This window comes from Megalobrama amblycephala, linkage group LG7, assembly GCF_018812025.1.
Source record: "Megalobrama amblycephala isolate DHTTF-2021 linkage group LG7, ASM1881202v1, whole genome shotgun sequence".
NCBI lineage: Eukaryota > Metazoa > Chordata > Actinopteri > Cypriniformes > Xenocyprididae > Megalobrama > Megalobrama amblycephala.
The window spans coordinates 100,146-127,211 of record NC_063050.1 but is presented as its reverse complement, the minus strand read 5'-3'; the positions used below and the strand labels follow the sequence as shown (position 1 = coordinate 127,211).

The following is a 27,066-nucleotide window of genomic DNA, read 5'->3' as shown; positions in this document are numbered from 1 at the left end:
GTAACAACCCAGCGTTTGGGTCGTTTTTGTGTTACCCAGCTCCTGGGTCAGACGTAACAACCCGGCGTTTGGGTCGTTTTTGTGTTACCCAGCTCCTGGGTCAGACGTAACAACCCGGCGTTTGGGTCGTTTTTGTGTTACCCAGATCCTGGGTCAGACGTAACACCCCGGCGTTTGGGTCGTTTTTGTGTTACCCAGATCCTGGGTCAGACGTAACACCCCGGCGTTTGGGTCGTTTTTGTGTTACCCAGCTCCTGGGTCAGACGTAACAACCCAGCGTTTGGGTCGTTTTTGTGTTACCCAGCTCCTGGGTCAGACGTAACAACCCGGCGTTTGGGTCGATTTTGTGTTACCCAGATCCTGGGTCAGACGTAACAACCCGGCGTTTGGGTCGTTTTTGTGTTACCCAGATCCTGGGTCAGACGTAACACCCCGGCGTTTGGGTCGTTTTTGTGTTACCCAGCTCCTGGGTCAGACGTAACAACCCAGCGTTTGGGTCGTTTTTGTGTTACCCAGCTCCTGGGTCAGACGTAACAACCCAGCGTTTGGGTCGTTTTTGTGTTACCCAGCTCCTGGGTCAGACGTAACAACCCAGCGTTTGGGTCGTTTTTGTGTTACCCAGCTCCTGGGTCAGATGTAACAACCCAGCGTTTGGGTCGTTTTTGTGTTACCCAGATCCTGGGTCAGACGTAACAACCCAGCGTTTGGGTCGTTTTTGTGTTACCCAGATCCTGGGCCAGACGTAACAACCCAGCGTTTGGGCGTTTTTGTGTTACCCAGATCCTGGGCCAGACGTAACAACCCAGCGTTTGGGTCGTTTTTGTGTTACCCAGATCCTGGGTCAGACGTAACAACCCAGCGTTTGGGTCGTTTTTGTGTTACCCAGATCCTGGGCCAGACGTAACAACCCACCGTTTGGGTCGTTTTTGTGTTACCCAGATCCTGGGTCAGACGGAACAACCCAGCGTTTGGGTCGTTTTTGTGTTATGCAGCTGTGAGAAACGAGCTGCTAAGTTTTTGAAACAAACTCAGAATTGTTGAAGACTTCACTGATTGTATAAAATCCAAAACTACAGTAATTATCTGCATGTCTCATCCATGAAGATGCAACAGTGGAGAACAAGCTATTGGGGGTGCTGAGAAAATCAGAACAAACCTACTGAGCAAGATGAACTTTAGTGTGAGCCCGTTTGTATACTATTGTGGACGTGAGGAATATAAGGTCAAATTCACACTGTATTCCATGATCTAATTCACTACTATCTCAACTACAATCAAGTAATAGACTGTATTGTAGGCACCAAACAGTCCAGTATATTTTAGTCAAACTCATTTTATGTTGAAATAATGAAGATTTCTGAGCCACCCCTATGAAACACCTACACGAACACTTTACAGTTGGTTTTGTGACTGTCATTCTCCTCAAATGCTATAAAAGTTAGAAACGTGTATACATATGTTTGTCGTTTGTAACTTTAGAGACGGTCCCTAAATTTGCGAATCTCGCACGTCCATCATCAAGCCAACTGCACTACAGCCAGTAACAATGCGATCACATACAGTGTCCTACAGACATTATATTGCCAAAAACTGTGTACTGTGTCTGCTGTGTCCGTTTGGAAAAGTACTGGAGATGTTTTGAGCAGAACGCCTTTGTCCAGATGGAGGAGTAACTTTGGAAGTCTTGGGAATAATCTGTGAAGATCGGTTCCTCCGGGGCAGCAGAGGGCGCTGTGACTGTGTGATCCCGCGGAAGATCGAGTCCTCGCGGCTTCAACGCTCCGCTGGTGCGTGTTTCTCTATTTATCTGTTTATGATTTTCTAATATGATTGATGTTTTTATCGCTTCAGTGCTTTAATGGCCGTAAACAGAGCGCTTCTCGCGGCATGTCGTTGTTCTTTAACAGGCGGTTTCATTCACAGTTTCAGGAGAAAGGAGCAGAAGTCAGAGAGTCGCGTTTAATTTCTCACATTTATTAACTTATTAAATCAGCGACTGAGCGCAAATGTGTGAATGATGGAGCAGTACTGTAGAAGTGACCGGGGCTAGTTGTCACACTGAGTCAAAGCTGAAGTCCAGATGAATACTAAACAAAGCTTTTGTATTTCAAACACATCTGTGTGAATTTTGCCCCCTATAAACACTAATATGTGTATATCTGTTAATGTATGTGTTGGGTAACAGGTGAACATTAAACACACTGACATACATTCAGAGTAATTTATGTAACAAAGGTAAATTTTAACAGAAAGGTTGAACTTTGCTTCATAGACGAGAGTATTTCCCCCCTAAAAAGTCACGTGACGTTTTGTAAATGTTATGTTAGGATAAAATGCTCTAAAAATAACATTTATAGAACGTCTTTACAACATTAATTATATTTGTTCTCATGATGTTGAAGGAAAACACGATCTTCGAGCGTCTGTATGATGTTTTTACTTTAAAACGTTCTCATAATTTTGACAGAAAATGTTCTTGGAACAACCTGATGTTACTGATATTTGCTGAAGGTTAACATTCTTAGAATATTAAAAGTAATTTTATATTTGTGAGTAAAAATAAGGTTATGAGAATGTACACAACATTCTCATAACCTTATTTTTACTCACAAATATAACATTATTTTTAATATAAATATAAAAGTGCAATATGTAATTTTTGCAGTAAAATATCCAAAAACCACTAGGCCAGTGTTATATATTTTGTTCACTTGAGTACTTACAATATCCCAAATGTTTGCAACTATTTGTAAATCGTGAGAAAATTGCTATTTTACCCAAGGCTCCGGGACATGTGAGGAGTCGCCTGTCAATGGCGTCATACCCGCGTTACCCTCGGTTTCCGCTTTTATTTTGTAGAAACCATGGAAACACCAAAGACGCTTTAATATTTACATGTTTTAATAGACAAGGGAACAACTGTTTTGATATATTTATAGACAGAAAACTAATTGTTGTTATATAGCTCAACACGTTTAGTCTTATTGTTTTAAATCTAATTTTCTTGATTGTTTGCGAGTCTCATGCTTTACCATGCCTCAGAGAAAAACACTATTTTGTGAAGTAGCTAACATAGCATAATCAGATACAGCTTTATTTTTAGGAACAGTAATACAGCATTTTCTCCATCATACAATACGTTTTAAAATTAATTGCATGCCATTTATCAGCACAATCATCCAGCATTTAATATGATATTGTAAAATCGATCTATCTTACTGCAGTGTGTAACAGTGTCTCACAGCAGCCGCCGAGCGAACGCACAGAGTAACGTTATAACATAAATTTCAGCACACTCAAATGTATCTAATATGATAAACAGAGCTGCGTTACCTCATACTCATGACCGGAAAAGCGGAAGCGGCGCCGGTGTCATAATAAAAGTCCCGCTGCTCGTGAGGCGTGTGTTGATCAATCGCTCCAGCTCCTCGTTCAGCTCCACAACACTCGCTCCTGCTCTGCTTCACACTACAGTAACGTTAATAATCGCATCCATGAACATGAGTCCAATCCCTATTATTTCCACCGGCTGTTGAGGTGGAGATCACATGTCCCAAGATTCAGCACTCAAACTTGCCGTCATCAAGCTACGCCTTTGTTTTCAATAGGCTTCTAGCGGACAGAAATCTTACATACTGCACCTTTAACATTATTGTAACCTTTTAAATAAGGTTCTAACATTTTGGAAACAAAAAATGTTCACTGTTCACATCACTGTTCCCATAATATTTGTTAGCTAGGATATAACCTGTCAGTTAATATTCACTAATAAATATATCTGACATCTTATATATATATATATATATATATTGCGCATGTATTGATATTTAACATTTCTTTTCTCCATCCCTGCTGTGGACTAGAGTTAGCACTAGTTAGGTGGCAGGTTATGTCCTCTGCGGACTGGGTTGAACTGGTTTTCGTTGTGTCTGTTAAGTGGCGGCAGGACCGGGGTCACATGACCACTCTGAAGATCAGCCGAAGACTGTGACGGACACAGAGAAGCTGCTCACAAGGTCAGACATCTTTGTTATTGTTGTTGTTATTATCATTGCAAAGAAGAAACGGCACTATGCTTGACTCGCTGATGTGTCAATATACTACTAAATATATTAAATTAAAAAATAGTGATTACTCTGCACATGCTCAGTAGAGGTTAGGTTATAAAAGGTTTAAAGTCCAGCAAATTTCATTTGTAATTTTGTATTAATTTATGTAAAAAAACGAGCCGTTTCTTCCCTTTCCAGCGCAGTCATGGTGAGAACGTATAAAAGGAAGACCAACCGGGCGAGTACGGCGCCGGAGACCATGCTGAAGGCCGTCCGGCAGGTGCTGGTGTTCAAGAAGACCATCCGCGGCGCCGCGGAGGAGTTCGGGATCAACTATCGCACGCTCGCCCGCTACTGCACCAAGATCCCCCGCGAGGAGGTGGAGGGAAGCGCGGAGCATCCCAGCTGCACGGTGGGCTTCATCGGCGCCAGGCAAGTCTTCAGTCCGGAGCTGGAGGCGGAGCTGGTCTCCTACGTGTTGATGGCATCCGACGTTTATCACGCGCTCCCGCCGAAGGCCATCCGGAAACTCTCGTACCAACTGGCCAAAGGCCAGCAGCTGCAGATGCCTCCATCCTGGAAGGAGAACAAACAGGCCAGTGCCGACTGGTTCGCCGCGTTTTTAAAGCGGCACCCGCTGCTGTCCGTCAGGACACCTGAGCCGGCGAGTCTAGCGAGAGCCTTTCACAAAGAGATGTTTTACGGGAAACTGAAGGCGCTGATGGAGCGCCACTGTTTCAAGCCTGAGGACATCTGGATCATGGACGAAACGGGAATCACGACGGCCCAGAGGCCGGATCGAGTGGTGACCAGGAAGCAGACAGGATCTGTGACGTCTCCCGACCGTGGGCCCCTCGTGAGCGTCGCCTGCGCCGTCTCGGCCAGCGGCGGCGGGATCCCGCCCTATTTCGTGTTCCCTCGGGTGCAGTTTAGGGAGCACTTCCTCACGGGCGCGCCCACCGGAAGCTCCGGCGGCGCACATATCAGCGGATGGATGCGGGAGGAGCAGTTCCTCGACTTCTTACGGCATTTTGTGAGACAGACCAAATGCTCCGCGCAGAGACCCTGCCTCCTGCTCCTGGACATCCACGTCTCGCACCTGTCCATCGACGGCCTCAACTTCGCCAAAGCCAACGGCGTGGTGGCGCTGTCCTTCCCGCCGCACCTGGAGCGCTCGGTTTGCGGCCCGCTCAAGCAGTGCATCAATGCGGCCATCGACAGCTGGATGCTGGGAAGCCCGGGGAGGAGTGTCACCATCCATCATATTCCGGGAATCGTTGCGACGGCGCTGCCACAGACGGCCACTGCGGACAACATCACGGCCGGGTTCAAAGCCTGTGGGGTTTTCCCTCTCAACCCAAATGTGTCCGACCAACCGGGTCTCGTCACGGACTGTCCGATCGCTCCTGTGTCCAACGGCTCGGACCCGACCCATGATGCTCCCGATCCCCCCCGCAGCCCTTCACCAGACCCGTCACACTGCCACCCAAAACCCACTCTGGAGACGGACGGCTGCCGCCTCGACTGGCTCGCCTGCGATTAATCTGAGAAAAGCAGGACCTCGATCTCAAACATGAACTCTCTTTACTCCAGAATCTCTCTGTCTTCTATAGTCACACACACTCTGCTCTCTTTGATACAGTTTCGTTCAAATCAACAAGTTTTTTTGTTTGTTTTTCATTGTTGCTGTTTCATGAACTGTTTTTCACAGCTGTATTACGGTGTAAATTATTGCTGACAGTGATTAAATATGACGCTTTTTACATGCATACACTGTGGAAGATGACTTTTTTGCTGCTCTAGAAAGTGTTCTTCACTAGTCAGTGACGTTAAACAGCAGCTACGGCTGTGACAACATGCCCCGCTATAGGTAAAAATGAATATTTGTTAAAGTGTTTGAAAAGTCTCATCAAGGCTGCATTTATTTGATCAAAAATACAGTAAAAACAGTGAAATATCATTACAATGTAAATCAGCTGTTTTCTATGTGAATATATAGTAAAGTGTAATTTATTCCTGTGATCAAAGCTGAATTTTCAGCATCATTACTCCAGTCTTCAGTGTCACATGATCCTTCAGAAATCATTCTGATATGATGATTTGATGCTCAAGAAACATTTATGATTATTATCAGTGTTGAAAACATGGATAGAAAGTTTTAAAGAACATCATTTACTTTAAATAGAAAGTCGTTTTATTTATTAACAGATAATTTCTGTGTAATTCTGCTCTCATTTTGAGTTTTATCAGGCGGTTAAAAAAAAATTATGATGTTATGTTTGTGTTCAGATGTTGAGCATAAAAGCGCAGATGGATGTGATCTGCTGTAAATCAGTAGGAACTGATCTGTCCATGCTGGATATTGAGGATTTCATCAGTGAAATCTGTCAGCTGAAGAAAGAGGTGGCGTCACTGGAGGCAAAGCTGAGAGAAAGAGGAGACAAACCCAACAGAGAGGTTTGAGTGGATCATTTCATCCTTCAGCTCAATCAAACCAAAGTTTTGTTAGCTTCTCACTTCTTCTGCACATCTCAAATTAAACCAGCAGCAAAATATGCTAATCTAATCACCAGTATAACCACTAGAGATAACTGCTGAGTAATGAGGCTAATATCAACAGGTTGTTGTTTATTTGTGTTTGTCAGGATCTGGAGAAGATTTCAGTGTGTGTGACTGATGGGACAGAAGCTCAGGATTCAGTCTGGAGATCCAGAGACACACAGGACTCAGAGCTCAGCCTCACTTTACTGTGTTATACTGACGCTCAGGATCATGGATCCGCTGATCAAACCTCTGACTGTAACGCTGGAGAACAGCAGATGCTGCAGACGCCGCTGAAGATGTGCTCCGTCAAACTGGTGGACTGCAGGAACCTGATAGAGAGCAGAGGAGAAAAAACCACAGCAGAGGAACAACAACAGAGACACGAGGAGGAGGAGGAGGATGATCAGAATATTAATGATGATGATGAAGATCAGATTGATGATTATAATGAGGAGGAGGATGAAGGGAATAATGAGGATGATGAGGTTACTCCTCCAGGTGTGTTTCTTCCTTCTTTCTACCTTTTGTTGAATGTCAATCATTAGTCGTGGTGCAGAGACTCTGCAGGATCAGATTTGAGAGAAGATTTGAGATAATGGCAAATGATAGCAGTGCTGAATAATTTACAGGAAAAAATTGATTTCTGATAAAAGTTGTGACTGTGATTTAATATGCATTTAAGATAAGAGTAATAATACTATTATACTGTAAAAGTACATTATAAATGTGGCGAAATGGGTCATCAGTTTGTGCCAACATGATTATGATTGAAGGATTAGTTCACTTTCTAATTAAATTTTCCTGATAATTTACTCTCCTCCATGTCATCCAAGATGTTCATGTCTTTCTTTCTTCAGTGGAAAAGAAATGAAGGTTTTTGATGAAAACATTCCAGGATTTTTCTCCATATAGTGGACTTCACTGGGGTTCAACGGGTTGAAGGTCCAAATGTCAGTTTCAGTGCAGCTTCAAAGAGCTCTACATGATCCCAGACGAGGAATAAGAGTCTTATCTAGAGAAACCATCGGACATTTTCTAAAAAATTTTTTAAATTAAATACGTTTTTAATCATAAATGCTCATCTTGAACTAGCTCTCTTCTTCTTCTTCTCTATTTGAATTCCACCAGTGTAGACACTAACTGTATTACTGCCCTCCTCAGGTCAAAGTTGTTATATACTTGCACTAGCATATTGTATATGACAATTTAGTTCAAACTTTGACCTGTGGAGGGCAGTAATACAGTTAGTGTCTACACTGCCGGAATTCAAAAAGAGAAGAAGAAGAGAGCTAGTTCTAGATGAGCATTTATGGTTAAAACGTATAAAATTTATTTATTTATTTTGTTTAGTAAATGAGCGATGGTTTCTCTAGATAAGACTCTTATTCCTCGTCTGGGATCATGTAGAGCTCTTTGAAGCTGCACTGAAACTGACATTTGGACCTTCAACCCGTTGAACCCCAGTGAAGTCCACTATATGGAGAAAATCCTGGAATGATTTCCTCAAAAACCTTCATTTCTTTTCCACTGAAGAAAGAAACACATGAACATCTTGGATGACATGGAGGAGAGTAAATTATCAGGAAATTTTAATTTGAAAGTGAACTAATCCTTTAAGAATTTCACCCTTGCTTTAGTAAATCGTGGCCACGTTGTAATGATTTTAGTTAAAGCCAAACGAGGGAATGAACTAGTACAATGTGGCCACAATTTACTAAAATGGGGGAAATAATTAATTTCCACAACATATGTTTTTGTCTGCATGTCATGTCTGGAGCTCTGCTAGCCTAATATAGACTGAATTTATGTGTGATTCCTGAAGGATGCACTACATTTCATTACACTTCAGTATCGTTTTGTTCCTTTCAGATGAAAAAACGGCCTCGACATCATCAGAGCGACTGACGGACAAGAGTTTTTCCTGCGGTCAAACATTGAGCTCACAGATGAATTTAGCAGACCACGAGAGAACACAAGCAGAACAGAAAGACTGCAGGAGATGCGACATCAGCTTCCCTTCCTCGGAAGAGAGGAGACGTCAATCCAAAGAGCACAAGGAGTTTGGCTGCGAACAGTTTTCCGTGTCGTCTAGTCTGAAAGTTCACATGAAGACGCACATCGGCGAAAAGCCTTTCCGCTGCAGCGAGTGCGACAGGTGTTTCAGCGCTAAAGGGAATCTTGATGCTCATATGAGAATCCACACGGGAGAAAAGCCGTACAAGTGCCCTCACTGCGAGAAGAGCTTCAGCCACAAACCCCATCTGAAGAAGCATGTGCGCGTTCACACTGGAGAGAGGCCGTACCAGTGCAGCGAATGTGGGAAAACCTTCGGGAACTCAACTGTTCTGAAGACGCACCACAGAACACACACCGAGGAGAAGCCGTATCAGTGCAAACACTGCGAGAAACGATTCCGACAGGCTTCTCATCTGCAGTGTCATGAGAGGATCCACACCGGAGAGAGACCGTACCTGTGCTCCGACTGCGGGAAGAGCTTCTCCGACCCGCGGCATTACCGGGTTCATCAGCATCTGCACAAGGGGGAAAAGCCTCACGACTGCTGCGTCTGCGGGAAGAGTTTCAGTCAGATCTCAACCCTACAGAAGCACCAGAGGATCCACACGGGAGAACGACCGTTCAAGTGCTCTCTGTGCGACAAGTCCTTCGCTCGATCAGACGTCCTGAAGGTCCATGAGCGAGTTCATACAGGAGAGAAACCTTACCACTGCTCCATCTGCGGCGAGAGATTCGCTTATTTAGGAAGTTTTCAGATCCACCAGAAGAAACACGCTGAAGAACAAACCTGAAATCATCATCGCAGCTTCTGTTTTCCGTTTCAAAGATTCACTTTTTGAAAATAGTTGGGATATCTGGAGTCGACATTGCTGTCATAGCACTGTATAGATGAATCAGTTGAATAAATTGCATTATATTAGAATATATTTATGATTTAGAGTCTTTGAACTCATTTGATATTTTAATGACACTGTAAATTGAGCTTGTTTTAGTGTTCTCAGTGTAACTTTATTAAGCAACATGTAAACTAACAGAAAGGACACTGCTGTCATATACTGAAAAAACAAGACTTTGAAATTAATATTCTGCTGTCAGTCCAGTTATTCCTTTAAAAACACTGTGTGTGTGTGTGTGTGTGATTATGTTTCTAGCATGTTATATGTTTGTGGACAGTTCTTTAAACCCTAACAGATAAAGTGTTATGGCCTATTCCAGGGATCGCACCTTTATAGACTTTGGCCCCACATTAAAGGTCCTTCAGGGGCTCTCTTTACACTGTTGCCGCGGGTTGTTTTTCATGTCCACGGGTTGAATCGACTCCAAATAACGTGATATTTAGCCCCTGAATTCCAAATTTTACCGTGGGAAAACCTGGCACTGCTCGAGCGCCCGATGAAGTTCCCTTGAGTTACAACTTTCTGTTAGTTCTGCAAAGACTCTGAATGTTAAAAAAGAGAAAGGACCCTTATAAAGGATCATATATCCCGGTAAGTTCAGTCAGTCATCGTTTAATATTGTGTCATGTTTTTTAAGATCATATGAAGTGAAAGTTTGATTGATGATGATCGTAAGTCATTAAAGAGATGTTATATAAAGGGATATTCCATCTCTCTGTCACTCCCTCATGATTTGACATCACAATGTTGTGGATTTTCTAGGTTAATTGATTAGTAAATGTATTTCCACTATGCCCATGTTTAGGCGAACTAGTCTTCTGTTAAATTAGAAGAGAAATATGACTGAGTCCATTTATGATTTAAATAATGCTTTCGTTGTGTTATATATTGTGTTCACAGGGAACTGAAATGTTTAGCTTGCATACACTGTAAATCACTTAAAATTAAAGCATCTGCTAAATGTGATATTAATGTAATGTTCTCAGTGTTTCCATATAAAGGGAAGATGTCAGTCTTTGAAATGAGGGAGCGGAAGAGATCTTCATCTCCAGAATCCAGCTGTGTGTCTCTGAAGAGCAATCAATCAATGGATCCTCCTGTTAAATTCAGTGAAGGAGCAGTGACCTCTGACCCCAGGTGAGACACCGTCCAGTACTGGAGACAATAGGCCGACTCATATGATATTAGAGATCATCTAAACTAATTATATTGTGTTAATTACAGTACAAAAATGTGCATGAATTATCATATCTTTTCTTAGTATCTCCAGCAGGGGGAGTCAGAGATCTTCATCTCCAGAAGTCAGCTGTGTGTCTCTGAAGAGCAATCAATCCATGGATCCTCCTGTTAAATTTAGTGAAGGAGCAGTGACCTCTGACCCCAGGTGAGACACCGTCCAGTACTGGAAACGATAGACTGACTCATACAACATTAGAGATCATCTTAACTAATTATGTTGTGTTAATTACAGTGTAAAGATGTGCATGAATTATTATATCTTAGAGTCACCATTATGAAGAGTCAGAGATCTTCATATCCAGAAGCCAGCTGTGTGTCTCTGAAGAGCAATCAATCAATGGATCCTCCTGTTAAATTCAGTGATGGAGCAGTTTGCTCTAACCCCAGGTGAGACAGGTTGCCAGGTTTTCACAACAAAACTAGCCCAATTGCATTTCAGGGGGATCTCCTGGTAAAAATTCACATTCCAGGGGCTAAATATTATGTAATTTGAGGTTGCTTCAACTCGTGGACATGAAAATCAAACCGCTGCAACAGTGTTAACGAAGCCCTTATTGGTAGGAATTATTAGGGGCCAAGCCCTGAAGGGACTGTAGCCCCTAATGTATCTGTTAGTTTTCTCTTTTATATTAATATTATTATTCTTCCTCCCGAAAGGGAGTCTATGGCAGCCCCATCAATGGAACATGAGAAAATGATGAAATTTGGCACAATTGTAGAGATGCTTATGAATAGTGATTGGACCAAATTTGGAGTCTCTAGATCCAACTCTATAGCGCCACCACCAGTTCAAAAATTCAACATTCTAAAGGTTATAACATTTGAACCATTTGTCCTAGAAAAATAAAATTTAGTACATCTGATTTGTCTCTTCATGCTGATGCTACTCAACATCTTACATTAAGTCTCCACCCATTACAGTAGTGGCCATTTTGGAAAGTACAGTATTCAGTTTTTTCGCTACTCCTCCTTCAAATTTTGTCCAGTCTTTGATCAGATGATCTTTGGACCGAGCCGCCTAGAAATGACTGAACAGAATTTTTTTCACTATGGGTAAAATAAAAGTTATGATGTCATGAAGTTAACGAGGTTGACCCGAAATTGGTATAGAGGCTGTATTGAACACTTTGTCAGAAAATCAAGGTCTTGGTGTCTATGGATTCCTTGGGCCATGCCGAATCCGAGGATATCGAAATTGTCAACATCGGATGAACGTTGTGTCCGCCATTTTGAATTTTGTCATAAATTGCAATATCTTTTAAACAATTTGACATATCTTCACAAAAATTGGTACATATGACCATCAGAAGGTCCTGAAGGTACCTGAGAAGTTTCAAAACAGCGCCACCTACTGTTCCACAGATGTAATGATTATTGCAAAAATGCTTATAACTTTTGAAAACATTTTCCAAAATTGCTTTAAATGCTTTAATTGCTTTAAATGCAGAAATGCTTTATGTCATTTTATTCCCTGGTTAATGCCAGTTCCAACGATGTGTCATTTGTCATTTTCCTTAAATGTACCTGTCCGCCATATTGAAATAAATGAAAAACATTTTTTTGAAACATTATAATAGCCATAATATTACTATGTAATATTATGGCTATTACATAGTTTAAGTAGTTAAACTAGTGAAACACATGAAAAGATTTGTTCTGTATTTGCTGTTACTGACCGAGAAACAACTTGAAATGATTCAGAGACAGAGAGGTCCGAATGAAGTCAAGTAGTTTCAGATCGTTATGCAAGCGCGTTTGACCAATTCACGAAAAAGAAAGAATTGAGACAAAAGAATGATTAATTCATGAATGATTGGTATTGCTGGTTCAGTTGACAGAAATACGGACACATATAATAACTGCTAAAATTAATGGAAGATGATTGCATCTGGGCCGGACTTTTAATAGCCTTGCTGTACACCAATAAATGAAAACTGTGTACAATGTGAATATATATACACTGAACAAAATTATAAATGGAACACTATTGTTTTTGCCCCCATTTTTCATGAGCTGAACTCAAAGATCTAAGACTTTTTCTATGTACACAAAAGGCCTATTTCTCTCAAATATTGTTCACAAATCTGTCTAAATCTGTGTTAGTGAGCACTTCTCCTTCGCCTAGATAATCCATCCACCTCACAGGTGTGGCATATCACATGTTTTTATAACAAATACTTGGGTTGCTTCGTCAATATTACTATGTAACAACACTTTGATACTCTGTAAAACATATACAGTGATTAATATTGTTACTTATTTGGTTATGAACACACAACACCACCACACAAGCAAAACAGACTTTAAAGGAATAAAACAAAAGCCAGGCGACTTCAAATAGGTCCATTACTGGGTGCTGCCGAACTCAAACATTTTTGCAAACGTCAGACAAGTCACATAATGTATGCAATAAAATGCATAAAGCAGAGAATACCGAGAGCATGATCAACAATATTGTGCTGCCTTCTAGTGTTAGATTGGTGAATTTTGTACAGCCGCCCCACAAATTTACACTGGAAATTTCTGAGTTCACAAAATATCCCAGCTCTACTACTGTTGCTACTTTAGGCATTCAAGTAACGCAATAAGTTTAGCAACAGGGCGAACATACAATATATTGCCAAAAGTATCGGGACACCCCTCCAAATTTGTGAAATTTCCTCACTACTAAATATTCCACTGTTAACTGTTAGTGGTATCATAACAAAGTGGAAGCAATTGGGAACAACAGCAATGCAGTCATGAAGCGGTAGGCCACGTAAAATCACAGAGCGGGGTCAGCGCATGCTGAGGCACACAGTGCACAGAAGTCACCAACTTTCTGCAGAGTCAAGAGCTACAGACCTCCAAACTTCATGTGTCCTTCAGATTAGCTCAAGACCAGTGCGTAGAGAGCTTCATGGAATGGGTTTCCATGGCCGAGCAGCTGCATCCAAGCCTTACATCACCAAGTGCAATGCAAAGCGTGGGATGCAGTGGTGTAAAGCACACCGTCACTGGACTCTAGAGCAGTGGAGACGTGTTCTCTGGAGTGACCAATCACGCTCCTCTGTCTGGCAATCTGATGGACAAGTCTGGGTACTTACCTGACTGCATTGTGCCAAGAGTAAAGCACAAAGCAAGGTTCATAAAGACATGGATGAGCGAGTTTGGTGTGGAGGAACTTGACTGGCCTGCACAGAGTCTTGACCACAACCCGATAGAACACCTTTTGGATGAATTAGAGCAGAGACTGTGAGCCAGGCCTTCTCGCCAACATCACTGCCTGACCTCACAAATGTGCTTCTAGAAGAATGTTAAAAAATTCCAATGAACACACTCCTAAACCTTGTAGAAAGCCTTCCCAAAAGAGTTGAGGCTGTTATAGCTGCAAAGGGTGGGCCAACTTCATATTAAACCCTACTGATTAAGTTGGATTGAATGTAAAGGAAAATTTTTGTTTGGCTAGTTTCTCTTGGAGGGCGGGCTCCATTTCGGCAAATGCTTCTGAGAGCTCACACTCTCCCTCTCTTAATTTGGTGCCTGTGCCACAGATGAGCTTAAAGGGCTTTCCTCTCCTTGCTATGAAGATTCTTAGGGCTAACAGAAAGGAATCTGCATCCATGCCGCAGAGCAGGTTGACTGCCTCTGAGAAGCCAATAAGTTCATCTTAACTCTGCAAAGACTCTTTCAGGACCTGTGTACATTAGGTGGTTATCAAAGTTTTGTTATGGGGTGTGTTGGTGCCAGTAAAATAAGGTGAAGTGCATTTTCTGGCAGGATTGCAGATGCACTGCCCACTCGAATCAGGTTAAGATGAGGATCCCACATGAGAACAAGAGTTCTTAAGCAAATGTTCGAATTCACAGGTTTATGGGCTTTAAGGGCATGTTTTCTCTGATGTGTATTCTGGAGGAATTATGTAGCACAGCATGGGCTACAAGTGGTTCCAAATGGAAACACTTGCCATTCATAGATATCAGGTGTGCATTTCCTTCCCTCAGTGGCTAGTCTTCAGGCAGCAGCCTGTTCTGGTCAAACATGGCTTGGATGTCACCTTTTGTATCAACGGCATGCTCTCGGAACCTGAGTAGAACCCCAATTAAGCACAACCTGATTCCTCTAGTTTGTGTATTTCTTTGTTATACACTTCTGCAAGCTCAAGATTTTTAATCAGGTGATATTCTGTGCTCTTACAAGAGCCATGACAGCATTGGGGGGTGCCTGGAGTTTAGCTGCATCTCACTTATGAAGTAGTGAGGTAGCGTAGCAAGTTATATCATCAATTGTAACACACAACATTTCTCCTCCAACATCTTAAGTGTGGCTTTATCCTGCCTGGAGTGGATTACTTCTTAGCTCAAGCTGCCACAACTGCTCAACATATTGAAGTAGCTCTTGAGCAGGAAAGAGGATTGTAGTGTGGAGTCATCAGCTTGCTTTTACAGGTTGTTGGAGAAAGTTTGTGGGCCCTTGCACAGCCCAGTCCAGTTATGTGTGCACAGCTATTGAACTACCAAGGGGACCTAGACAAATCGGACAGTTCGGTGCAATCAGCTGAGGACAATCTAATCCGATGAATAGTAAAGGTTGCACTTTAGTGAACGTTTGCAAGGGAATGTCCCTGAGGTGCTCATATCTGCTCTTCAGTGTGTCTGCAGGACAAGAAACGTAAACGTGTGCTGAATCTGGTGCTTTACACTTAGTTGTGGCAAAGCTGATACCTCAAAAACAAACTGTCGTTCCTCTCAGCTGAACAAGCTTGTCATATTTTTTGAAGAGCCAACACTTCTTCAGGTCCCTCCAAATGCAAATGCTTAACTGCTGCTGGCTGTATGATCGTTCTTTCAGACCCATCGTCTAACACTGCATGGGTGTCCAGTATGGTATGGTCCAGTATTTTGCAGTATGGTTAAAAGGGCTTAAAGTGATCCCATTTTAAGCTGTAGTTGCCACTTTAGTGTCTGGAGGGGGTGCAGTGGGCGGACTGTTGGCTGCAGGTTGTTCACTGCTGGTGAGAATTATGGCGGCCTTGGCTTGAGGATGATAAATGGGTTAAGGCTCTCATCAAAAGAGTTCTGCTTGCCCTGGCCCCATTGCCCTTGAGATATCTGAATTGCCTGAGAATTCCTTTCCAGCGACTCTGCCAGCTCTTTCAATGTGTAGGTCCTGGAACTACAACTCACCGTTTTCTATGAATAAGTCTCTATAGCTGGCAGGCAGTTTGGTCAGTAAAGTGTTAACATGAGAACTGCAGTTCATAAGTAAATTCTTACTTTCCCTTGCATTAACATACAGAGCAATCGAATTACACAAAACACTTGTTACAGTTAAGTGTCAGGGAGTCAACTCAGTCACGCACCCAGTCAGCACTGTCATCACTCACCACATTCACCAGATCCCAATCACCCAACTACTGATTCCCTCCACCTGTCAGCAATCAGCTCTAGCCCCATGTATACTGCACTTCACCCGTTCACTCACTGTCTGGTCTTAACCTTACATTCTTGTGTTCCTGGATCGACTTACCTGTGCTACTCACCTGTAGTTCCCGTACCGCCCTGGCTCTCCTCAGTCCATGCTCTCCGTTGCTTCTTAACTCGTTGCTTGCTGTATCACCTGGAAAGGACAAAGACTGCATCAGTAACAAACCTAGACTTTTAACCAAGACTTTCCCATACCAAACCCACTTACCTGGACTGCTTTCTCTGCTGTGTTGATCATTCATCTACTTTCAATAAACCTGCCTTTGTTTACATCACTTACCTCTGTGTTCCTCGTCTATCTGCTGACACTATATGTAAACAAATATATACATTCTTTTTTTCAGTGGGGGTGCTTAATAAACTGGTAAACTTTATATCTGTAAAACAACTCTGATGAACAGCTGGAAATAATTAAACATATCAAAGCATATAGTACAAAATATATAAATGATTTAAGAAATCAATAATATATTAAGAATAATTAATAAAAGAAATATGAATATAGACTGTCATAATCATTGACCATTTTGGATGCACCTCTATGCTATTTACATTTTGATTTTATTCATACATTCAATTCTTCATTTTTTTTTTTTATTATTATTGTTTCTGCAGTGTGAATAGAGATGATCAGATTGGAGTCCAGGATTCTTCTCAACCAGTGAATGATGAACTACAGAGGTTCAAAGACCGACACAAAACCAGCATGAAATACAAGAATGAAAGATTATTTGAGGGAATGAAACTCCAGGAGAATGAAACCCTCCTGAACAGGATCTACACACAGCTCTATATCATAGATGGAGACAGTGAAGGAGTCAATGAGGAACATGAGTTTTTACAGATGGACAAAATGGCCAGAACACAACCCTCAAAAGAAACTCCAATCGACTGCAATGACATCTTTAAAGCCTCACCTGAACCAGGATGTGAGGAGAAACACCTAATCAAGACTGTTCTAACTAAAGGCATCGCTGGAATCGGAAAAACCGTCTCTGTGCAGAAGTTCATTCTAGACTGGGCCGAGGGAAAAGCCAATCAAGATGTAGATTTCATGTTTGTTTTTCCATTTCGAGAGCTGAACTTGATCCAAGATCATCAGTACAGTCTTCACAGACTTCTGCTGGACTTTCATCCTGAAATTCAAGATCTGGATTCAAAGATTTATGAGGAGTGTAAAGTTGTGTTCATCTTTGATGGTCTGGATGAAAGCAGAATCACACTGATGTTTTCAGATGATGAGGAAGTTTCTGATGTGACTGAGACTTCATCAGTGGGTGTGTTGATGTCAAACCTCATGAAAGGAGATCTGCTTCCCAATGCTCTCATCTGGATCACCTCCAGACCAGCAGCAGCCAGTCAGATCCCCTCCAAATACATCAACCGTCTGACAGAGATTCAGGGATTCAATGAGCCTCAGAAGGAGGAATATATCAGGAAGAGAATCAGTGAAGAGCATCAAGCCAGCAGAATCATCTCACACATCAGAAGAACAAGTAGCCTCCGCATCATGTGCCACATACCCGTCTTCTGCTGGATCTCATCCACTGTTCTTCAGAAGCTCCTGAAAGAAGATCTCAGTGCAGAAATCCCTCAAACTCTGACTGAAATGTACATCCACTTCCTGCTGATTCAGATCAACGTGAGGAATCAGAAGTATGAAGAGAGAGATCCAGAGAAACTGCTGCAGTCCAACAGAGAAGTGATTGTGAAACTTGCTGAAGTGGCTTTCAAACAGCTGATGAAGGGCAATGTGATGTTCTATGAGGAGGACCTGAGAGAGAGCCGCATAGACGTCACTGACGCCTCAGTGTATTCTGGGATTTGCACTGAGATCTTTATGGAGGAATCTGTGATTCATCAGACGAGAGTCTACAGCTTCATTCATCTGAGCTTTCAGGAGTTTCTCGCTGCTTTCTATGTGTTTTACTGCTATTTAACAAAGAACAATGAACCACTGCATGAATTAAGATGTTATGGATTTAATCAAGCCTCTCTGGATGATTTACTAAGATCAGCAGTAGATAAAGCCCTCAAGAATAGACGTCTGGATCTGTTCCTGCGGTTCCTGCTGGGCGTCTCACTGGAGTCCAATCAGAGACTCTTACAGGATCTACTGACACACACAGAGAACAGCTCAGAGAGTATCAGCAGAACCACACAGTACATTAAAGAGAAGATCAAAAATCCAGATGGTTTACATGTGGTATACTCATTTGGTCAATCCTGCAATCTGTTCTTCTGTCTGCTGGAAGTGAAAGATTATACTCTGTCCAGAGACTTTGATGAGTTTGTGAAATCAGACAAACACTGCTTTAATGCCGTACGCACTGTAATCTCTAGTGCAGTCGTTTACTATATAAAAAAAGAGTTAGATAGGTTGCGTTGCACCAGTAAGAATTAAGGTACCCTTCCACGGAATACCATACGGGCACACGGCCTTCCTAGGATTGACATTTTGAAACACTTTCTTAACATCAGTTATGCTGACATAGGGTACAGGGTGTCTGTAGATTGTGGCTGTACAGGAAGCATTATAGAAAGTGTTCCCGGTTCCGGCTGACTTAATTTATGCAGCCTAAGGGGCTGTTCACACAGAACACGTTTTTCCATTTTAATGCGCTACTTTTCCATTGTTTTTCTATGTAAACGCTCTAATAAGTAAGATATGAAAAACACATCAAATAAGAATATACTATCAAAAACAAATAAATTAAAAATTTCAATATACCCTGAACTTAGGCACAGGATGTCCTGTTAAGTCATGAAAAGGCGTCTGCAGAGTGCCAGTTGTCCATCAGTACTAATACTGGACCTGTACAGTAACACTTAGCGCACATACATAGATGCACATGATTCACAGCTTCTTCAAGGTTAAAGTTGGCCCAGCTTTAACTATAACAGGAAACATTCCCAAAACATACTGATAAATTACTTTTCTCTCAGTGAGAGGTACAGACAATATACATAATAATTTAATATTTAGAAGGATAAAAGTCGAGAGGAGGACGCCATTGGTGGAGTGTTCCAAACAAAAGTTAACAACTGAATCCCTTTACGAAGTCCTTGTGATTATTTTGAATCTAGATATGGCAGAAGAGGTGGAGTTACTGTATAAACAGAATAATTCAAGATGTTTTCGTCATGCATTTTATAAAGTTTAAAAAGTTTTTTAGCTTGGATTTCGAAAAACCTGCAGTAATCTGACAAGGAAATGTGCGTACGTCTGCTCAGACCCTGACGTGACTCTAAGCATGTCAAAGACCGTTTTTAGAAATATGAGCGTTGGCCTGGATTTAAGCATACACACACTCTAAGTTAAAATCAAAACTGGCAAGGCTTTTACACAAATTTTGTTTTTGATTTTGTTGACCCCCTAGAGTGTTTAGGGAGTCTTTTGCACTTCCCTACTAATAATTGTGGGCAGTGATGTTTGATTCTGACCTCCTCTGGAGTGCAGTCACATGAGGCAGCCATGTGGTAGTGAAAAGGAGGACCACTATTGGTCCTGAGACAGAAGATGAGAGGGGTGGACTTGTGAGGTTGCACTGTGGGCAAGGGCAATGGAGATGGGAATTAAGAGATTCCCAAAGGGGGATTTGATTAAATACTTTATTTATCCTATAGAAAACAATTGTAGAATTAGTTTGTTTACTATACTGTAAAAGCCAGAAGTGTTTTGAGGCCTCATGGCCTACATGACTGTTATTACACTGGTCAAATGTATCTGAGAAGTTAGCTTGGCCATTAAAGGGTTACCCAAAAATGAAAATTCTGTCATTAATTACTCACCCTCATGTCGTTCCACACCCGTAAGACCTTCGTTCATCTTCAGAACACAAATTAAGATATCTTTGATGAAATCCGATGGCTCCGTGAGGCCTGCATAGCCAGCAATGACATAAAAGATTCATAACGCTCCGAAGCTTCCTGAAGCAGTGTTTTGAAATCGGCCATCACTATATAAGCCGTTATTTTGGGGTTTTTTGGTGCACCAAAAATATTCTCGTGGCTTTATAATATTAATATTGAACCACTGTACTCACATGAACTGATTTAAATATGTTTTTAGTACATTAATGGATCTTGAGAGAGGAAATGTCATTGCTGGCTATGCAGGCCTCACTGAGCCATCGGATTTCATCAAAAATATCTTAATTTGTGTTCTGAAGACGAATTAAGGTCTTACGGGTGAGTAATTAATGACGTTATTTTCATTTTTGGGCGAACTAACCCTTTAAGCATATTTTTCTCTGGGATTTTTCCAGATGGCTCTGAAATGAATAAGACCATTATTAAGAGGTGTGAAATAAATGTCACTTGGAGGATTCTTGCCTCTGGCGAGTGTTGATTGTCCTTGTTACAATGTTTCATTTTGCCTATGAGAAAGGGTTGACCATCAATTGGCAGAATTCCACAATTAGGGAGTAAGGCAAAATATGGTGATTAGTTGGCAGTCGGTCACCCTTACAAAGAGAACAAGCTAGCCAGTTAATGAAGTAACTGTGGTGAAGGTGTTGTGGAGAAAGGGAAAAGAGCACCTGCAAATGAGATTATTGGAAGAAAAAAATGTATAAAAGTGTGAGTTGCGAGTGAGATGATCAGATATACAGCTGGCATCTCACTTTGTCGCTTGACAATAAAGTTAAAACTGGGACCTGGAGATTCGACTGAGAGTTTTCTTTGAGTTCAGAACTGAAGGGACATTGAATTTTCCACAACACTATTTAATTTGTATTTGTTAAATTTACCTTTCGAGCATGTTATTGAAGACTTTTAGACTAACCTTCTTCATCATCACCTGCTTCTACAACAATGCGTGACAATGACACTTTTATCATCGCTCACCTTATCATTGAAGTCCTGAAAAAATAAAGCATTATTAATCATGGAATAAATGCTTTTATGGGTACATTTTTGTGGCTTTTTTCCCCAGGCACCTTTAGCCATGAAATCTCTTATCACCGTTTGTTCATTCCTGCTCAAAGTTAGTGGTATTTTACATGACACTACACATACTAAAGAGAACGAACGATATACAACTCATTTGTGCGATCTTTTGCTCAGAGCCTTAGAAGCAATTTGTTAAAATTTCACTATAGTATTTAAATGACATTTTTTCAAATGATTACCTTTGGCTCTAATGGACATAAAACACTAGCTCTACTCAGCACTGTTTGCCGCCAACTGAGAAAATATAAAGCACGTCTGGAATTCATGCGTGTCTTAATAGCCCAGTACATTATATCTTCTACCCACTCATACTGAACTCTTCAATGTGAAGAAAAAGGTATGCAGGAATTGAAATAAAATTCATTGAATGATTAAAGAGAACAAATATATATATTTTTATTTGAACATATAAGGAAATGTGTGAAAATGACAACCAAGACATCGATCATCTATCATATATGCTTTTATCCATACAAAGTTTTTACACTTATTAGAGCTTCAGTTCTTGAGGAGTAACCTGAGGTTGTGTGTTGATAGACATGGATCACTCTTTACAAGAGTTTACATTCACAAAAATTTTCATTTATTTTAACAATGTATTTGAGTAAATGACTGACCAGATCCTGATAAATGTGTGTGGAATTATTATCTTTATGTGGGTTGTGCATCAGCACGGCTCCTCAGCGCGGATGAATCTAATGTTTGCTGTCAGTCAGCACATTGGTGTGGATACTGTACTTCTGAATCACAGATTCTACGTCTTGGAAGTATGACCAAAATAAGAATTTTCACCAGAAAATGTCACCTGAACAAGTAACATTTCTGTCACTTTTGTTCTGACCAACTGAGGAAAAAAGCATTACAATAAACCGCGCTGCCAATGGTGATCAAATCTAACGATCACTTAATTCATATCACATCAAACCATGCAAATTATTATTATTGTTATACTTTTTCTCAAATTGTTAATGTTAACAACACCAGCATTGTGTGACTGTGTGTATTTAGTGTGTATTAGTGTTACCTGTAGATTTCAATTTCTGTACAGCCTAATCTCTAAAGTTAATTTGTCATACCATACAGTCCTCTATCAAAATGATAAGTTTAATTATTCCAGCTGCTGTGAGAAAAGGCTATAAATGATCCACCACATGCAGCGTCCTCACATGTTTTAGCCTACTAGCCAGGACTCCTTCATGCAAACAGACGTGACATAATGATGAACGCCGGCATGCTCAAATTTCCTGCGGAAACCCACCAGTATCATTCACATTAAAAAACATTATTACAAGCTTACCATTGTGAATCGAGCTAAGGTAAGGAGATAGTTTCGAACACTGGCTGGTTATGTACTTGCAAATTGATTTTGGATCATCTTTAATCAAAAAATAGTTACGGAAAGCAGTTTTAAAAACTATTGTAAATGAAACATTTAGCGTTTATTGTGTTTCGTCTGATGCTCTGAGACCAACTCATTTATGATGGAGGAGAAAAGAGCCTGATTGCAACCACTTACATTTTTACTACTGATACTTTGCAGCAGTTTCCCAGGAAGTGACGATTTTGTTCTTTTGAACACATGGGATGGAAACGGTGCTTTATCCACTAATGTTTTATGCCATATTTTTAGTTTTTTTTTTTCAAGAAAATTAGATTTAAACAATAAGACTAAATGTGTTGAGCTATATAACAATAATTCGTTTTCTGTCTATAAATATATCAAAACAGTTGTTCCCTTGTCTATTAAAACAAGTACATATTAAAGCGTCTTTGGTGTTTCCATGGTTTCTACAAAATAAAGCCGGAAACCGAGGGTAACGCGGGTATGACGCCATTGACTCCTCACACGTCCCGGAGCCTTGGTTAAAACTGCAATTTTCTCACGATTTACAAATAGTTTTAAACATTTGGGATGTTGTAAGTACTCAAGTGAACAAAATATATAACACTAGTGGTTTTTGGCTATTTTACTGCAAAAATCTTACATATTGCACCTTTAATAACTGTTTTTTTTTATCAACTGGATGGAACTGGAATAAATACTTTGACTGTTGTGAACTGAGCTGGATGATGACATCACTGTTTACTCCAGTGCTGATGTAGATAAATTAACTAAATTAATAACTATTGATTCTTACATCGGAATGAATCAGTACTGAATTTACTTAAGATTGATACTGACACCATTTTCTTTAAGAGCTGCTGTGCAGCCAAAATTATATACCAGTTATCACTGTGAAGCTGCTTTGACACAATCTGCGTTGTAAAAAGCACTATATAAATAAAGGTGACTTGACTTGACACTTCCTGCTACCAGCTGGTGGTGATATGGCTATAACAAAATTTTGGCATGTAGATGTCTTCAGCTCAGGACTCTAATAAAACATGTGAAGTTTCAGGGAGATCGGATATTGTATGCCCTAGTTACAACAAATTCCTGTTTCATGGCAAAACATCAAACTTTGTCAGGTCTCCACAGACCTTCAGCGAAAACTCAAGATCTTTGCAATTTAACATCACTAAGGCCTTACGATTAGACTGACCAAATATGATGTTTATCTGATCAAATCTCTAGGAGGAGTTTATTAAAGTGCAATGCCTGGAAATGGCAAAAACTGCAAAAATTTTGCAGAGAAATTTCAAAATATCTCACTTCCTGTTAGGTTACAATGCAATAGGATTATAATACGGTCCTCACACCATCGGTGGTCGGGCCCTAATGATCCTTAGGAAAACAATAGGGCCTTCACCCTAATAACACAACAGACTCACTTGTATTAAACTGAGAAATGGAATTTGTATTAATAAAAGTTCTCTTTTGCCTCTTCCATCATTTTGTCAGTCATCACGCCTCACTCTCATCACATGACTCCTGATGACCACATCATAATCCATTGATAAACTCTTAGAAATATTTTATTCTCTCAGTGGAAGACTGTAAGGACCCTCCTACTTTGAATGATTTTATAGAGATATATTGGTGGATTTACTATTCTAAGCAGTTATACATCATATTATTTTCAGAGAGGCTCATGCAGCACGGTAAAATTAGTTTTAGGTTTTATATTTGCCGGACATTGGTTTAGCTTTCCACTGTACTAGAGTCGGTGTAACAGACGTAGGCTAGAAAGAGCTGTGCCTGTAAACCTCACTCCCCTGATTTCAAGGGGCGTCTAGCGACTGATGCTAGAGACTGTAGTCTTTCGCTTCCTTGTTAGAGAGACCTGCCTTCCATGCTAGAGACCTGGGTTCAAATCCCCCTCAGAGTGGGATGAATAGGACCGGAGGGGTTACATCGGCAGTCTTACAGAGATATTATTACCACGATTTGTTTTAACAGTATGTAACCATTGTCTATTGACATGAAATATTAATTCAAAATCAGCAATGTGTGTTATAGCTGCATATTTATACCTGAGAATGCTTCTACCATGGCACATGATGCCTAATGGAACGTCTGTCAATTTCACCTTCTGCGTTAAAACATATAATTTGTATAAATTAAAATGACTTTTAACATTTAAAATCAGACTTGTTCAAATTCCAAAGCTTGTAGTAGGTTCCTGTTGGTAAGACTGATTTACTATAGGTAAAATCTTGCATTTTTCACCTGTAGTATGTCACCAAAACCCCTTGAATTACAGTGAAAAAAATTCTAAAAATAATGATTTACTGTATATACATTACGGGTGGTATTGGTAAAATTCCACTTGTAGTAAGTCAGTCTGGTCTCTAGGGATGAATTACAACCATTGAAACATTAAAAAAAAAAAAACACAGTGAGTTACAGTTTATTTTTTTTAAAAATTGCATTGTACAAGCGAAATATTGGCAGAAGTTCATATACAGTAAGTCAGTCTGCCCGCTAGGCATTTACTATAACTTAGTAAATATATTGTTCATTTGAACGAATGATTGGATGTTTATATTTTTGGACTGTGATTGGAATTTGCTAATGGTCCCTTTAGCAGCCTATGCGAATATGCAGTGAATATCAAAAGTAAAACTAAAACTAAATTCACTGCACTGGAACGTGCTGATTTGAAAGGTGTTCAGTGAGGAAAATTTCACAATCCGTAGTTTGATTTATTCACCATTATCCATATAATTTAAAAAGTCACTTGCATAATTAAGACGACATATGTAATGTGCATGTTTTCTAATCAGGCACTGAATAAAGTCACACACTAAAGGTCCTTCAGTGGCTCTTCAGCTCACCAGCACCCTGAGCATATCAAAAGCGACCACAGACCAAAAGTGTTTTCCATTACTGTGAAGATGTTGGATGTTTAAAACCATCATAAAGGATCATATATCACAGTAAGTTCAGTTATCAGCCTTTAACATCATGTTATGTTGTTATATGTTGTTCTAGGTCTTCATAAGATCGTAATCATATCAAACACTACAACTGAACTTAAGGCACTTAAGCTAAGGCACTTAAGCTATTAAGCTTTTTTTTGTCACTCTTAGACATAAAAACTAAGAAAATTATGTTACACATATACAGCAAGATAATATCCATATAATTTTACTTGAAGAAAAACATCCTTTTGAAAATAAATCTTCTTTAATGAAATGTTATAAACGGTCAAAAGTTATTATTTGTTAAAAAGAATGATTTTTTTTTATTATTTGATTTGATTAGCATTTTAATGAGTTAATAATTTTATTTTATTAAGTGTGTACATATCAACCACTCAACCTTCGACATTACATGAATTACAGTGAATAGAGGAGGGAAAAATTCAGAACAGAAAATAAAAAACAATGCATTAAAATGAGGACAGCAAAGAGATTGTAAGCTTAACCCTCCTATTATCTTTAGGGCCATATGTAAATATGTAAATACATGATTGACATTTTTTTTTTGCTTTGGATTTAATCTTCCTAATTTAATGGGGACAACTCTGTAAACATAAAATAACATGGTGGTATTTTTTTCACTGTCCTGTTCACATTTTGTAGTATCGGTGTTCTTTGGGGTCAATTTGACCCCAGGCTCTTTCAGTTGTAAAAAACATAAGAAATATCATTATTTTACACACATTTGTTTTGGATGATATTGAGATCACTATAACATGCTATTATCTTAAAATATTCACTGTAATGTTTATTCACTAATATATTCAATATAATATTCAAAAAACTTCCCTTTTTAGGCCTCTAACCTGTAGTATTAACAGAACCACATGACATGGGGGAAGGGGGAAACCTAATTCTTACGAGAACTTTAATATTTCCCGTGCTGTGGGGGAGGGGAAAACATAAGTCTTGTGGTTTAGCAAACACAGGGGAGGAGCAAACATATGAAAGCTTGCACAGATGCCTTCTAAACCATTTCTCTTCGTGCTCTGTGGGCTCTCTTTTTATGCTCTCTATCAGTTGAAAAATGACGTCCAAGCAAAGATTTTCTGTCAATGAGATTTTGTCACAGTTCTTTGACAGTGATAGTGACACAGAGGAGAATGTGTCTGAGACAGACAATAATATTCAGGGTTGACCCTCCTGTTGTCTCTCAACCACCAACAGAATCATTGACTTCCAAAAATGAAAAGTTATTATGGTCCCAGTCCCCACTTGAACAACAGGGTAGACTTGGTGCTGTTACAGTATTTCACAATTGCTAAAACACTAAACCCCATTCTCTGAACCCAATGCTCAGTGGCCTAAACCCATTTGTCGAATCAGTCTCTTTGTAGGCAAAACCTTAAACAAGTTCAGGTAGTTAAGACACTGTTTGCAAATCTCATCCACTCTTTTTGCAAAACTCTAAACACATTCTTACTCACTAAAACACATTCTGCACTGTGTTGCAAAATGGTAAATACATGTGGCAAAAGTTAAACACAACTACAACACAGTTGTCATCCTTTAAACACAATGACTCAAAATTATTCACAC

General features: G+C 40.2%; 3 protein-coding genes across 13 annotated transcripts in view; all 3 read left to right on the top strand.

The window, feature by feature from the left end:
• The first annotated feature begins 1,415 nt into the window (after nucleotides 1-1,415).
• Nucleotides 1,416-9,690, top strand: LOC125271545 (zinc finger protein 501-like). 7 transcript variants are annotated; one of them, XM_048195590.1, is made up of 5 exons: nucleotides 1,416-1,787; nucleotides 3,938-4,016; nucleotides 6,339-6,506; nucleotides 6,743-7,091; nucleotides 8,463-9,690. In XM_048195590.1, exons 3-5 carry the CDS (start codon nucleotides 6,339-6,341, stop codon nucleotides 9,398-9,400), a joined length of 1,455 nt encoding a protein of 484 aa, XP_048051547.1. In that variant the 5' UTR covers nucleotides 1,416-1,787; nucleotides 3,938-4,016; the 3' UTR covers nucleotides 9,401-9,690. The 7 variants fall into 7 exon arrangements, with proteins under 7 accessions (XP_048051547.1, XP_048051543.1, XP_048051544.1 ...); XM_048195586.1 differs by having other exon boundaries at nucleotides 1,424-1,787; nucleotides 6,695-7,091; XM_048195587.1 differs by having other exon boundaries at nucleotides 1,424-1,787; nucleotides 3,864-4,016; nucleotides 6,695-7,091.
• A 267-nt stretch (nucleotides 9,691-9,957) lies between these two features.
• Nucleotides 9,958-20,048, top strand: LOC125271544 (protein NLRC3-like). 5 transcript variants are annotated; one of them, XM_048195583.1, is made up of 5 exons: nucleotides 9,958-10,096; nucleotides 10,492-10,642; nucleotides 10,767-10,889; nucleotides 11,009-11,131; nucleotides 16,825-20,048. In XM_048195583.1, exons 2-5 carry the CDS (start codon nucleotides 10,512-10,514, stop codon nucleotides 18,611-18,613), a joined length of 2,166 nt encoding a protein of 721 aa, XP_048051540.1. In that variant the 5' UTR covers nucleotides 9,958-10,096; nucleotides 10,492-10,511; the 3' UTR covers nucleotides 18,614-20,048. The 5 variants fall into 5 exon arrangements, with proteins under 5 accessions (XP_048051540.1, XP_048051541.1, XP_048051539.1 ...); XM_048195584.1 differs by having other exon boundaries at nucleotides 10,003-10,096; nucleotides 10,507-10,642; XM_048195582.1 differs by having other exon boundaries at nucleotides 10,040-10,642; nucleotides 10,776-10,889.
• A 5,165-nt stretch (nucleotides 20,049-25,213) lies between these two features.
• The window catches only part of LOC125271543 (NACHT, LRR and PYD domains-containing protein 12-like), a 33,669-nt gene continuing 31,816 nt past the window's right edge, over nucleotides 25,214-27,066 (top strand). The window contains exon 1 of the mRNA XM_048195579.1: nucleotides 25,214-25,482. The gene's annotated coding sequence lies outside the window, so the exon portion shown is untranslated. The remainder of the gene's footprint in view (nucleotides 25,483-27,066) is intronic.